Genomic DNA, 13827 nt, shown 5'->3' with positions numbered 1-13827 from the left:
GAAAGGCACACAGAGCGAAGAACTTCATTGTTTCCAAATTTGATACACTTTGGAAGATCTGGCCGATCTTATATAGCTAATATCGTAGCCGCTTACCTCAAACTGATACCTGTTTCACCATTTCTCGTTCTTATTTTTGAGCCAAGAATTGAGTGCAAAGTATACGAAATTTATTTCAAGATATAAGTTTTCGTAATTAGCGCTGATGCTCGTAAACTGGTACTGGTACTGGTCACTTTTGCTATTTCTGTATTTGTTTACGCAAGCAAGTTTATTGATATTAATAATGGTAACTGTTATAACTGGTATAAAAAATATACAAATTTTAAAGTCTATACTTAGGCTTTTATCCAAATGTAAAATAGTAGATGTTTTTACATTTGTAATTATAGGCGTAGTTTGTGGTTTTGCCATGCTGTTTGTAAGCTGATAACTATATAACTAAAGCTGTACAATTGGATTTATTAATGCTCGACGTCGAATTGGTGGAGTAAAATAGTACGAGTATTTTTGGGATTTCATCGAACTAATCAGATCCTCCGATTAATTGCAAGATGTCGTGGAATATGTTTATCACATCCATATAAATATTTAGGGCGGCGAATATGTACTCCTCGGGACTTATGGAGTACCTATGCTTGCCTCCCAACATCAATTGGGTATCGTAAACCAAGTAAACGGAAAAGAGCAGGGCGCTCATTGAGGCATAGATGGTGGTAACCATATGTCCGCCCACGAAGATGGTCACGATGCCGAAGAGGAGCAGTATTATCAAGCAGCTCACCAGGATGCCACCCATCATGGTAAAGTCGTAACGCGTCTGTAGCGCAAATAGAGTGAGTCCAAGGCAAACTGACGCCGTGATTAACACGGACATGAAAATCTCCATCGGCGCATATCGACAGGCTACCACGCCCAGCAAAAAGGATTCGGCTACCGTGAAGGCAGATAGGAAGATGAAGTTGGCTGGTGTCTGACGGCGCAGATCCTCATTACAGCCCAGAGCCACCAGCGAACAGACCACTATTAGGATGGCCATCCAAAAGATCCAGGTGCTGTCTGCCACTATCAGACGCACCTGCTCATCAACCGTAAGGGTTACTATGACGACCAGGGAGGTGATCAGTTGTGCTAACAGAATTAGGTACACTTTCCGGATGAATCCCCGCCGGATGCTGGCGCTGCAGAATCCCAGGCCCTTGTCTTCATCCTCCTGTTCCATGTCGGAACCGTATGCTGGATATCTGCCCAGGGGAATGCACTCCGCCTGGTGGCTACGATTTCCATACTGCTGCACTGGTTCTTGCGCAATATCCAGCATTGTGTCCTTGGAGTTTTCAGTAACTGATAATGTTTGGCTTAAAAACTTTAATCGGCAGTTTCAGTAGAGTATGGCAGAAGAGTCAACGACAAAAAATATCTACTTCTTAGAAACTCTAAATCGTTGAGAAATATGTATAACGATTTGTAAATACTTATAATGACTCAATGTAACTTACTTTAAAACGCATTCTTGAGAAACGTCTATCGATGAAATAAACATAAAATAATTATTTATACCATCTAAGATATCTAGATCCCGCAAGTCCAAGCTTATATACCATTTCAGTAACACCACTTTGATCAAATCAACAAACCAACAAAATTAAATGTTAAAACATGGCTATATAGACTCGCCAGTTGATACTTATCAAGAATATATATACATACAAATAAGTATAACAAATGCTTTGTCTAAACAGAGTTTTTATTCAACATCGATTGTATTCCAGTACTCGAGAAGCTTTCGTCTGGTTAAATGGTCCAATATAGATTATCCAGCAGTTTTCTTAAGGTCCTTTCCAGAAATGGCACTTGTCTCCGGAGAACTATTGGCCTGGACGGCAGCCAGGATGAGGAGCACGAAGGCACAGAGAGCGAAGATCTTCATTTTGGGAACTTGGAATGCAGTCTGGCAGTTGGCATAGCGCTTTTATACTACCGTTTGCATTTGATTGCGACCAGTTTATAATTTCTATTTTTACTGAGCTATATAATTAGCATATTTAATCAAATTCTAACACTCGTATTCATAGAATTTGAGCAATATTTTGAAAACAAGTTGGCTTGCGTCGCATTAACACTCACAAAAATTTGGTCTCTTGTGTTTAACAAAAATACCTCAAATTGTACAAAATACTATAGAAAAAATTCGTATAATTTAAAAAGACTTTCTTAGGAGCAACACCGAAATGAAACACTGCATCTGACATTTTAAGTTTTAATAAAAGACCACAGTTATTTCCCTGATTTTGCTCTCATTTTTCGAATTATCTTTCGCGGCAGTTGTTTCCAAACAGTTTTGGTGAACCGATAAGGATCGAGGGCGTCTCTAGCGGTTCCAATCGGGAGTGGAGCACCGACCTTCTTGCCCCACACCTTTGGATGCCTCCAGACGACGGGCATTCCATGCTGGCCACCACCCCTGTACCCATAGACTCCATCCTCGAAAACGGTTTCTACATTGTCCCCGAATGCAGTGCCCATATATCGATCACCTGCGGCACAATCGTAGTCCCTGTAGTAGGGATTGTGGGTCACTGGGTATGGAGGTGCTATAGCTGGTGGCTGCTTCTGCGCAGTCTGGGTGCCATGATTCACCACATTCCTTAGGGCTTTCCTCCTCGGTCTACGAGTTCCCGCCGGCGGAGTCACATCCAGATCGAACTCCACGTCGCTCACACTCGTGTCGGTGAGCACCAAGTGCTCGGGACAGGGCTCTATGAAACGCTTCTGGCACTCCTTCTTAAGGGCCTTGTTCAGGTGAATCTTGTCCAAGGCATCGCGACAGGTGCACATCATCAGGGACTGGTGGCAGGAGCACTTCTCGAAGCCCTGATCCTTTAGAGCGCGCTTGATCTGACGCAGTGCCACGGCCAGATGACTCTTTACGATCCGGAAGGTGATGGGCTTCTGTTTCATGGCCAAAGTGGGCAGTGGACGAAGTGTCACGTATATGTCACCATTTCGCTTGCAGATGTTGAGCACGGGATGACCAAATCGCTGCTGTGCCTCGTAGTCGGCCGCTACCTTTCGGCACATGTTCTGATCTCTACTTCGCATCAGGAAGTGACGCATGACATGGCCGGAGGATCGCAGGATGGCTCCTGGTCGCCAGCCATTTTTCCGAGCCTCGCAGCTCTTGGTCCAGTTCCAGCCATGGCGACGGGACACAATGCTCGTTTGTGTAAGGCAGCTCTTGTGGCCCGCCTTTGGAGGATGGCTTTCCCGGTGGGGGATTTTGTCTCCTGGGTATAGGGATTCCGTCAGCTCCTTAATGGATCGCCTGCTGCGGATAGAGAATAAGGACTGAGCGGCGCAGCGTTCCTTGATGGCCGAAAGCTTCTTGGTGTCGTGGATATGATAGAGATTCTTTAGCTCGGAAAATACCTTCGCCAGGTAGGGAAGATCATCATCGTCGTCAGATTCCATGACCACACAGAAATCCTCACTTGAACGGGGTTGCGGTACTCGGGGCTTCGGTTTTGGTGGACTCTTGGAGGCAAAAATGTCATTGCACATCCTGCGGATGCGGCAGTGGGGGCAGGTTATACCCTTTGTGCATGTACAACGGCATGGTGGACAGACGTTGTCGTTCCAGATCTTCCGGCGCACCTTTTCGCAGACTGGCTCACAAAAGTCCTCCACTTCGGGCGGTGCTGTTGGTCTCACCAGCTGCTCTGCCACAATTTCTTCGGCTGTAATAGGCTTGTTCCAATGTCCTTGGAGAATGGGAACTGCTTTGGTATTGCATTTCGGGCATGGTGTATACTTTGGCAACCAGGACATTGAGCACAAGCACACAGGACAGAACCGTGTGGGTTTCACGCCATGTACTAAGTCGGATCTTACGGGAACTGGGATGCCAGATTGCATGGGAGTGGGAATGAGAGTCCACGGCGTGGAAACTGAACTTGGCACATTCGCATCGGACGGTGGCTCCGTGGGAGCCAATGAGCTTGATTCCATTCGTTGGATCTTCTTGGTCACCGAGTCAATGATATTGGAGTACTGCTCGGTGAGCCTCTTTAGCTGCATAAATGAGGGTTTCTCCTTGGGACAGGGATCATCAGCTGGGAAGATTGCACGACGATTTTCCAAGCTCTTGTAGCGCTGCAAGTCCAGACTCAGGCGCTCATCTCCTACTTCGGGAGGAAGTTCCGAGCACGGCTCCGATGGGATTTGGAGTAAGGGATCGGGATCGCCGATGACAAACATGATATCCTGGGGATTGAAGGTCGGGCCCTGGCTAGCACAGCTGACTCGTTCGCTTTTCTCCTTCTTCGTTTGTAGCAGCGATGATTTGCTGGTCCGGGAAAGACTGGTGCGGGAAAGGCTTTGTCTTAAAGGTTTCTGCACTGGATGCTCCTCGCACTTGATGGTCAAGCGGATTAGCACGCTCACCGTTCCAATTACGTCAACTCGACGAACCAAATCGACTGTATCCACGTGCAGCAGATCGTTCATTGTGGGGCTGATCTTGTCCAGAAACTCCACGGGGAAGTTCACAGTGGCCTTGCCCAGAGTTGAACCCTGGTAAATGCCCGCCAAAGCCAACCCCTTCTCCTCCAGACTTTGACGCAATGCCGATGTTTCCATAGCGAGCTCCAACTCCCTGTTTGCCACAAACTGGTCGACATTGATTCGGCTGGAGGTTACCTTCACTGATTTTCCCGCAACCTTGGTGTCCACCAGGAGTTTGATGGGTTCTTCGATCGGCACGCCAAAAATATTCAGATCGGTTATGACCAAGTCGAAAAGAAAGTTTACCGATTCTGCCATTTTGTGGTTGTAAACTTAGGCTACCTAAGAATTTGTATACCCTTGGTCAGTCCTTCTGAGATATCATCTAATAATATCGCTGATTAAAAAAGGAAATAAACTGGAAACGCAAGAAATGTATGTGTTTGGTTTACAGGAGTAGGAATCTAAATGACTGAACGTAATTGGCATCAAACTCAAAGCTAAATTCGAATAAGAAATGTTGTTCTGGAATCCCAAAAGATTAAAAGAGATATTTAGGACACACAGTAGCATTTATTATGAACAGTAGAGTCCTACAATTTGCGATTTGTGTGCATTTGGCGAACAATACTTTTTGGAAGTGACTTCCAAACAGTTCGGGTGAACCTATATGGATCGATTTGATCAGGAGCGGTGCCAATTGGCATTGGTGCACCTGTACGTTTTCCCCAAACCCTTGGATCTCGCCGACCGGGAGCTTTTCCATGCTGACCTCCGCCCTCATATCCAAATATGCCATCCTCGAACACGGTCTCCAGATTGTCCCCGAAGGCAGTGCCCATATAGTGGTCTCCAGCTGCGCAGTCAAAGGCCCTCCAGTAGTTACTATCGGGCACTGGGTACTGGGGTTCTATAGATGGCTTCCCTTTCTTTTGAGTCTGTGTCCCATGGTTCACCACGTTCCGAAGGGCTTTACTCCTCGGCCATCGTGTTCCTGTTGGCGGAGTAACATCCAGGTTAAACTCGAGGTCACTGATGCTCGTATCGGTGAGCACCAAGTGCTCGGGACAGGGTTCCATGATTCGACGCTGGCACTCAGTTTTCAGGGCCTTGTTGAGCTCGAACTTCTCCAAGGCATCGCGACAGGTGCACAGCATCAGGGATTTGTGGCAAGTGCACTTCCTAAAGCCGTGATCCTTCAAAGCGCGCTTGATTTGACGCAAGGCCACCGCCAGTTCGCTCTTCACAATTCGGAAGGTAATGGGTCTCTGTTTCATGTCCGAAGTGGCCAGGGCACGAAGGGTGACAAATATCACTCCGTCCTTTTTGCAAATATTAAGTATTGGCAGGCCACAGCGTTCCCGCTCATCTTGTTCCCTTTGGTCGCCGCGATTCGTCTTGCGCATCAGGAAGAAGCGCATCACTTGACTAGCTGCTCGGAGAATGGCGCCCGGCCGCCAGCCGTACTTCCTGGCCAAGCAGGAACGTGGCCAATCCCAACCGTGCCGACGAGGAACGCAGTGTGTCTCCGGCAAACAGGACTTGTGCCCCGCCGTCTGGCGACTCAAAGTACCGGGAATGTGGGGATCAAAGGGATTGGGGGAATGCCTAAGGCTTATGGAAGGTCCACTGTCAATTGGCAGTAGAGTTTGCGATTCGCAGCGCTGCTGCATGTTCAACAGCTTCTTGGTGTCGTGCAGATGATACAGATCCTTGAGCTCGCTTAAAACTCTGCAGAGGTAGGGACGATCATTAATGGGGTTTGTGATCACACAGAAATCCTCGTCTTCGCGGGGACTTGGCACCTTTATGTGCTCCTCCTGCTCTTGTATATGTTTGTTCTCGCCATTGTAAACATCCTCGCACATTCGGCGAATGCGGCAATGGGCGCAAGTTTTTCCGGCGGCACAAGTGCAGCGGCATGGAGGACACTCCTCGTCAGACGCAGATTCAGAGTCCTGAACGGGTTGACCCAGTTTAGGTTTCTTCTTTTTCTTTAATGGCTTGGTTTGTATAATCGGGTCTTGGCACAAGTCACAGCCAATCTCTTCGGATTCTTCATGTGGTTTAGGCTGCACCAGCTGCTCTTCCACAATTTCATCCGCAGTTAATTGATGGCTGTGATGTTCTTCGAGCACAGGAAGAGCAGTTGCATTGCATTTGGGGCACTTGGCATATTTCGGTAGCCAGGACATGGAACACAAGCAAATGGGGCAAAAACGAATGGGACTTACATCGTTTTCGGTATCATCTTTCACAGGAACTGGTATTCTGCGCTCTTCAGCTGGCTCCTTGGGTGTGTTTGATATCGGAGCACTCTTTTCCGATGGGGGATCCACCGAGCTTGAAGGCATATTCATCTGGTTGATTTTCTCCGATACCATTCCAATGATCCTTGAGTAATGAAGTGTCAGCTGCCTGAGTTGACCAATTGAGCGGTTCTCCTCGGGATGTTCGTCATCTGGTAAAACTACGCGTCGATTTTCCAAGCTCTTATAGCGCTGTAAGTCCAGATTCAGTCGCACATCCCCGTCCTCAAACGGAAGTTCCGAGCACGGTTCTGATGGAATCTTGAGCAGAGGATCGGGATCACCGACGACGAACATGACGTCCTGAGGGTTAAATGTTTTACCCAGTCCCTGGCAACTTTGTTTGGTTAGCACCTTTTTGGGAGGGATCTCCACTGCAGAGGATTTTCGGGACGATCGACGGGAACTGGATCTTCGCGGTTCCTTAATGATGTCAAGATCTGTGCACTTGACGATCAATACTAAACGAATGCTGATGGTGCCAACGCAGTCAACTCGGCGCATTAGCTTAATCGTAGCCTCGAAATAGAGGTCGTTCATTTTGGGGTCTATTTTATCGATAAAGGTGTCCGGAAAGAGCAGCACATTACTGCCCAAAGTGGAGCCCGCGTATCGGGCGGATATCTGCATTCCCTGATCCTCCAGGGTCCGTCGCAATACTGATGGACTCATTGTGAACTCGGTCACTCTGTTGGCTTCGAAATCCTGCACATTTATACGACTGGATGTGATTGGGACATTGACACCACCGAACTTGACTTGCGCCTGCAATTCGTCGGGTTCCTTGAGTGGCTTGTTCAATTCCACGTTAGTGACCACAATATCGAACAAGAAGTCTGTCTCGTCATCTTGTTGGCCACTTTCCATTGAAGAGCTCGCAATATCGTTCAACTTTAACGTGGCTTACTTTCGTATAAACTCTACCAAAATTTGTGTAAAAGTGAAAAGTGTGTGTAAACTGTGTAAGAGAGTAATGCACATTAGAATTGAAAAAGGGAGACCCTAAAGTCAAAGCTATGCTCTGAAAATTGGATTTTTAGAAAATCTTTTTACATTGAAATTTATTAACGACCAAGGCTTTAAATAATGTCGCCTTTTAATTGAATGCATACAAGTGGAGCAATTATTTGTAATTATTATTGTTGAAAATTCCCTTTTCATTACGTACCGTTTGCCTGAAAATTAAAAATCTGACAAATCATTAGTTCTGAACTCTCGGGAGCAGCTGTCCACAAGCTTTTTCCAACTGTGAACTCCAGTGACCTCCTGTCTGACCAAAGACTCCTGCGGGATTTCGAGCCCGACTGGGCCAGTGAAAAGGAGCCAAATGGATTTCTAATTACCCCGGCCACTCCCCAGTCACAAATTCGCCTGTTGCTGCACAGGAGGCAATGGTCGGGGAAAATCCCAGCCCCTCGTGGAAATCCCGCTTCCATTTATCGCTACACCTTGCGTAAGCCGCTTAACACGCGATTCCTGGGAAAATCTCACACGCCCCCAGAGGCGGAATGCCCCATTTATCAAATCAGCTCACATGCTTATCTAAATGAAGTTCAATTTTAATTAAATTTCGCGCATTACGTTGACGCGAAAATCGGTTATCCTTGCTGTTTCAGTCGCCCCAGTTGGAGACTCCTCTCCACCCAAAAACTAGTTTATAAGCGCATTTGTGCCAAACAGTGGGAAAAAGTGTGGAATTTGTCGAAAAATGCTGAGCCGCAAAATGAAAACGTTTTATCGAGCAGACCGCCTGACTAACCAAGCCGATTTAATTGGATACAAATTGGTGCAGCCAAATGTTCACTGGGTTTCGTGGGTGCGGAGGTGGTGGTCATCCGTGGGTCAGGTTGGCGTCCACGCCAATAGCCAAACAATAACAAATTGGGTCCCCGGGTCCGACTAAATTCGCTGCTATTTTCTGGCCTTCCTGGACGCGGTGCTGCTGGCCAAGTGGAAGCCACTCGTGCATAAATTATATAACACCCGTGTACATTCCAATTTACTCTAGGAAGAGGTCCATAGGTGAGATGTGATTTTAAACTAACATATTTATAGGTGTACTTGTAAAACCTAAATTGTAGATTACTTTAAAAACAATTTTTAAATAGTCATTCTTAAGAGTTTTAATTATTTGTATTTTTTTTTATTATAATTGTCTGTATTTCTGGCAATGGAAAACGCACACTCTCTAAGCTTGCAGCTTTCGTAGGAAATGGTTTAATGAAAGCAGGAAATATATAGAATTTAAAATATATTTCCATATTTCTAGGAATTTATTGAACTACATATTACCTTTTGGTTATGTTTAAAAACCCACCAGACAACTCAATGCAAATTTAAGTCTGCCGCAAGAGTTCATAAGAGTATTTAGTTTATGTCTAATAACTTTTCGTTCGATGGCTCCACAATTTGTCCCGAGTTTGCACAAATATTTTCGGCCACAGAACGTGTGAAAATCGAAGAGTGAATGCTGGGCAACAATTTCGTGTGGCCAAATTGGCTTTTCTGGCCGAAACCTGGCATTAATGACTTGTTAATTAGTTGGCCATTTTGTCGAGTAAAGCAATTGGAAAACAATTTTACCAGCAATTGTCATTGGTTGAGTCCTGTCGAAATGCACGAATTCCTTCGATTGCATAATTTATGTGCCGAATCGGTTTTGATGGACGACTCAAATAACTAAAGCCGTACCATTTTGGCCACATTTATTTGCATATTTGTTCTCTTGCATTCTAATTGCTTTGCCAAATTAATGTCAGGCCTTAAAATAAATGCAAAACACTTTGCCTTTGCTAGAAAAAACCACCAATTAGAATGTCTGAATGTGATGTGTATGCTTGACCATAGCCCTGAACTTCTGACTGGGTGAAATGGCAAATACTGTTCATACATACATACATATGTACGTAGAGTATAATAAATCCTTTTGGATAAACCATAAAACAAAAGATATTCCTCACCAGCAGCTGGCAAAACTAATTCCGATTCTCTGCTGGCATCCACATACTCGCACAAGTAATTGGTTGAAGCAAGTGTTTTTGGTTTTTGCCTCTTGTTTTGCTCGGGCGAACACTCTTGGTTTTGGCACGTTACGTATACGCCACAAGTACCTAATGCCAGGCACCTAATACCCAGCTCGTTGGCGGTTGCGGCTGCTGCATCTAGCCCAGTTTCGCATTGCCACACTGCCACACTGCCACACAGCCACACTGCCACTCTGACACTTGGCTGGGGCATTGCTGATGCGGCTTGGAGCACTGTTCCTGCTGGCAGACAAATGAGCGCCACCATTAAACGCTTCTGAAATATGCTGGCGAATCATTCACCACCGGAGCAGGAGCAGCCACAGAGGCAGAAGCAGTAGCATCTAAGGAATGGAAAGTGGCAGTGTGGTGCACTTCATGCCAATAAATCTGGGAATGCTGCACCCGAAACGCAGCTTGTTCTCCGGGGTCCAAAGTGTTAAATCGTATTTAATTCGAAGTTCTTACTCAATGCATTGAATAAATGTGGAGTAGAAGTTTATTCATTGAGCAAACTCTATTGGCCAGTTCAAATTTGTGTACAGAAACCCTTTACCTTAATTGGAGAGACCTTTGAGAGCTTGCTTGTTTAAGAACTATAGCATCTTAGTAGGAGTGGATTTGAGTTTCTCCATAACTTCTAAAAATTATGTAGCCGGAATAAAAGTTTGACTTGATCTCGCCCATTTCCAGAGTAAAGCAGTACCATAGGTCCACGCCCATCGTGAAAAATGGGTAAGAAAGGAAAAAAGGACAAGGGAAAGAAAGGAAAGAAAAGCGTTTTCGGATCCAGGTCAGCACCTGGTCCGATAGAACCTCCTGAACCAGTTCTTCCTAAAAATACGCCCGTCTTCTCCTTCGATCTTGTTATCACCCGACTGGAGGTGAAGGGTGTGGTCCTGGCTGATGCCAGAAAACTGCTGGTGAAGGTCGGCTTTGGGGGCAACAACCTCAGGCTCACAGCTAGCAGGACCAATGTGAGCGAGTTCAAGCCGAATGCCAGTCACACTTTTCAGGCGGAGCCACCGAATCTTGCCCAGAAAGTCGACGAAAATGGCATAGACTTTGAGGTGGTGTACGATGGGCAAGTTGTTGGTTTGGGCAAACTGAGTCTGCCCAAAAGATTAAGCAACCGAATAAAACTGGACATGAAGGCATTCTCCTACACCAGCACATGTCCTTTGGAAATGGAGGGAAAACCAGTTGGCGCATTAGAGTTTCTTTGCAAGCTGCTCATCAGATGTGGCGATTATGCCAGGTGAGCTGTGATTACCTTAAACACTGCTAAGTAATTAAGACCACTTGCATTTTTCCAGGGAGGGCGAAACATGCCCCAATTTGGACAGGAATCTTAGCCCCAAGGACATAGTTTTTGTGGTCGGCAAATCGCAGGCCAATACCAGCTGCTGTGATCCCTGTCGAGATGCTCTGGAAATCGAGGCGAGAAAACAGAAGGATTATAGTATTCAATCGAGGTTTAGTCAGAAATAGATAATAGATAGTTGAAAACTATCCATCACCAGATAATAGAGTTTGGTCACTTAGGAAGTTATGTTAGAAGCAGGTCCCTTAAGTTAATTATATACAAAATTATACAAAAAGTCACAATTATTCATCGATGTCACTTTAGAACACACTTTGAATAAAGCTTTCATTAAATAACTTAAGCGGAATTCTCTTGCTCATAAATTTATTAAATAAATTCTCCTGCTACTCCTTGCTATTAAGTTAAACGTTGCAATATGTACACTTTAATTTATACCTTACCCAGCTCAAGTTTACCTAAATCACAGTGTTCAATGCTTCAATTCACGTCCGAACTAGCTTCATTCAATCTTTGTTTGCTGGCCAAACAGCTTTAAATCACCCTATTGACTTTAAAACTTGCCAAACTGAAGTCGTTTTTTCGTTGGCTGTCAAAAAATCTGCTTGATTAGAAGTGACTTCAATTTAGGGCGTTTTTCTGGCTTTTGTAGATAAGCAAATATTTGGGCACGGGATCAGGTTGGATTTTTATTACACATTTTGCTCATTATACCCGTTACTCGTAGAGTAAAAGGGTATACTAGATTCGTTGAAAAGTATGTAACAGGCAGAAGGAAGGGTTTCCGACCATATAAAGTATATATATTCTTGATCAGGACCAATAGCCGAGTCGATATGACCATGTCCGTCTGTCCGTCTGTCCGTCTGTCCGTCTGTCCGTCTGTCCGTCTGTCCGTCTGTCTGTCCGTCCGTATGAACGCTGTGATCTCTGGAACTACAAAAGCTACAAAGTTGAGATTAAGCATACAGACTCCAGAGACATAGACGCAGCGCAAGTTTGTCGATTCATGTTGCCACGCCCACTCTAACGCCCACAAACCGCCCAAAACTGCCACGCCCACACTTTTGAAAAATGTTTTGATATTTTTTCATTTTTATATTGGTCTTGTAAATTTCTATCGATTTGCCAAAAAACTTTTTGCCACGCCCACTCTAACGCCCACAAACCGCCCAAAGCTGCTACGCCCACACTTTTGAAAAATGTTTTGAAATTTTTTCATTTTTGTATTGGTCTTGTAAATTTCTATCGATTTGCCAAAAAACTTTTTGCCACGCCCACTCTAACGCCCACAAACCGCGAAAAACTGTGTTTAAGACTCTCCTTCTCCCTTCCACTAACTGAGTAACGGGTATCAGATAGTCGGGGAACTCGACTATAGCGTTCTCTCTTGTTTTAATGTCCTGGCTGCCTTGAGTTGTTTGTCAGGACCTTCTTCGTCCTGCAATTCGTGGCACACACATGTGTGCGCATAAGGGAAAGTGAGTTCATCTATTTTTTATTTGGCTTCAGCCAGATGCTTCAATATCATTTATATATACGTTCATGTAAATGGCTGTAACCCGCATTATGCTCATGGAAAATTTCAATATTGACTTCCTCGCGTGTTTGTGTCCCTTTCCATTGTGTAAAAGTCTTCAACCCAAAGAAACTCCCAGTCGTGTAAATAATTGAATATTTATTCGATCTCTGAACTTCATTTTGCTGCTTAGCCCCGCTATTCAGCAAATATCCATTGTTCGGGAGACTTTTTTTTACAGCATCAAGTTAAATTACATCCGCTGTCTGACATAATATTGAATATTACACCAAGATTGTGCGATAAGAACATCTGAAATCCGAAGATATTCGAAGAGAGTACTTCTGGGCATTGGCTATGGACTTTCAGCTGGCAACCGCAAAGAGGAAATTAAAACTTCACTCAAAAGAGGAGCAAGTGTGTGGTCTTGTGGGTTTCTTTGGGTGAAGTGCTTTGGAATTGGAAAGCCATATGAAATCTGTTATGTAAATTTAAATAGCGTCGCTTAAATAAAATCTGCTGATCGAAATTATGAGGAGCTTCAAAAATATTACTTATACGACTCGTGTGTCTGTACAATTTTAATGAGGGAATAAGCAGGTTTGTTTTCTTCAATGTCCACAAAAAGTTTGTTTGGTATAAGTTAGTAGTTGTGTTCTGTGATTTAATAGTCATAGAAGCCCTCGGCACCGAAATGTCCAACCTAATTTCCCATGAAGATATGATTTTCAGCCAGAGATGCTCTATTCTGTTGTTTCCATTTGGTGCATCATATGAGCATTTCAGACCAGCGAACAAATAACCAAACAAACACTCGTTTGCGATGCCCGGCATTGAATTGAATTCCTGCACAATTTTTAATGAACTCGAAATTCCTGGCACATGCCAAGCCAGCAAGGCCATTGCCAATTTCTCACAGTACACCACTCCAAGCCACCCATCCACCCATTCACACACTCACAGCGTCAAAAAAGTGAAACAATCGGCAGTGACATGCCAATATATATTTGTGGGAAAAACATTTTCAACAAAAAACTAACACTTACCTTTTCGAAGCCACTGGCACTGCAATAATTGAATCAAATTCAACGTAATACGTTTCTGAAGTCTGTCAATGATAAAAGCCTTTTTTTGCAATCGAAAGCAATC

At 44.7% G+C, this 13827-nt stretch overlaps 5 protein-coding genes across 5 annotated transcripts; 1 reads left to right on the top strand and 4 right to left on the bottom strand.

Annotated features, from left to right (window-relative positions):
* Positions 1 to 252: 252 nt before the first annotated feature.
* Positions 253 to 1576, bottom strand: LOC6537346 (protein lifeguard 1). The gene is made up of 2 exons (XM_002097867.4): positions 1500 to 1576; positions 253 to 1436 (listed from the first exon to the last, which is right to left on the bottom strand). Exon 2 carries the CDS (start codon positions 1319 to 1321, stop codon positions 527 to 529), a length of 795 nt encoding a protein of 264 aa, XP_002097903.1. The 5' UTR covers positions 1322 to 1436; positions 1500 to 1576; the 3' UTR covers positions 253 to 526.
* Positions 1577 to 1726: 150 nt separating this feature from the next.
* LOC120321754 lies at positions 1727 to 2180 on the bottom strand. Its single transcript, XM_039375480.2, has one exon. It carries the CDS (start codon positions 1928 to 1930, stop codon positions 1814 to 1816), a length of 117 nt encoding a protein of 38 aa, XP_039231414.1. The 5' UTR covers positions 1931 to 2180; the 3' UTR covers positions 1727 to 1813.
* A 66-nt stretch (positions 2181 to 2246) lies between these two features.
* LOC6537345 lies at positions 2247 to 4971 on the bottom strand. The gene has a single exon (XM_002097866.3). It carries the CDS (start codon positions 4819 to 4821, stop codon positions 2278 to 2280), a length of 2544 nt encoding a protein of 847 aa, XP_002097902.1. The 5' UTR covers positions 4822 to 4971; the 3' UTR covers positions 2247 to 2277.
* An 85-nt stretch (positions 4972 to 5056) lies between these two features.
* On the bottom strand, positions 5057 to 7814 carry LOC6537344. Its single transcript, XM_002097865.3, has one exon. It carries the CDS (start codon positions 7677 to 7679, stop codon positions 5097 to 5099), a length of 2583 nt encoding a protein of 860 aa, XP_002097901.1. The 5' UTR covers positions 7680 to 7814; the 3' UTR covers positions 5057 to 5096.
* Positions 7815 to 10433: 2619 nt separating this feature from the next.
* On the top strand, positions 10434 to 11502 carry LOC6537343. The gene is made up of 2 exons (XM_002097864.4): positions 10434 to 11093; positions 11152 to 11502. The coding sequence occupies exons 1-2, from the start codon at positions 10567 to 10569 to the stop codon at positions 11324 to 11326; spliced, it is 702 nt and encodes a 233-aa protein (XP_002097900.1). The 5' UTR covers positions 10434 to 10566; the 3' UTR covers positions 11327 to 11502.
* The last annotated feature ends 2325 nt before the right edge of the window (positions 11503 to 13827 follow it).

Source organism: Drosophila yakuba, chromosome 3R, assembly GCF_016746365.2.
Source record: "Drosophila yakuba strain Tai18E2 chromosome 3R, Prin_Dyak_Tai18E2_2.1, whole genome shotgun sequence".
NCBI classification, from domain to species: domain Eukaryota; kingdom Metazoa; phylum Arthropoda; class Insecta; order Diptera; family Drosophilidae; genus Drosophila; species Drosophila yakuba.
The sequence above is the reverse complement of the archived record's forward strand: the minus strand, read 5'-3'. Positions and strand labels throughout refer to the sequence as shown.

Bases quoted from the DNA above. Each gene is read 5' to 3' on its own strand.
- LOC6537346 (XM_002097867.4), bottom strand. From the start codon at position 1,321: ATGCTGGATATTGCGCAAGAACCAGTGCAGCAGTATGGAAATCGTAGC.
- LOC120321754 (XM_039375480.2), bottom strand. From the start codon at position 1,930: ATGAAGATCTTCGCTCTCTGTGCCTTCGTGCTCCTCATCCTGGCTGCC.
- LOC6537345 (XM_002097866.3), bottom strand. From the start codon at position 4,821: ATGGCAGAATCGGTAAACTTTCTTTTCGACTTGGTCATAACCGATCTG.
- LOC6537344 (XM_002097865.3), bottom strand. From the start codon at position 7,679: ATGGAAAGTGGCCAACAAGATGACGAGACAGACTTCTTGTTCGATATT.
- LOC6537343 (XM_002097864.4), top strand. From the start codon at position 10,567: ATGGGTAAGAAAGGAAAAAAGGACAAGGGAAAGAAAGGAAAGAAAAGC. The intron at 11,094-11,151 runs GTGAGCTGTGAT...GCATTTTTCCAG, and splicing joins AGATGTGGCGATTATGCCAG to GGAGGGCGAAACATGCCCCA.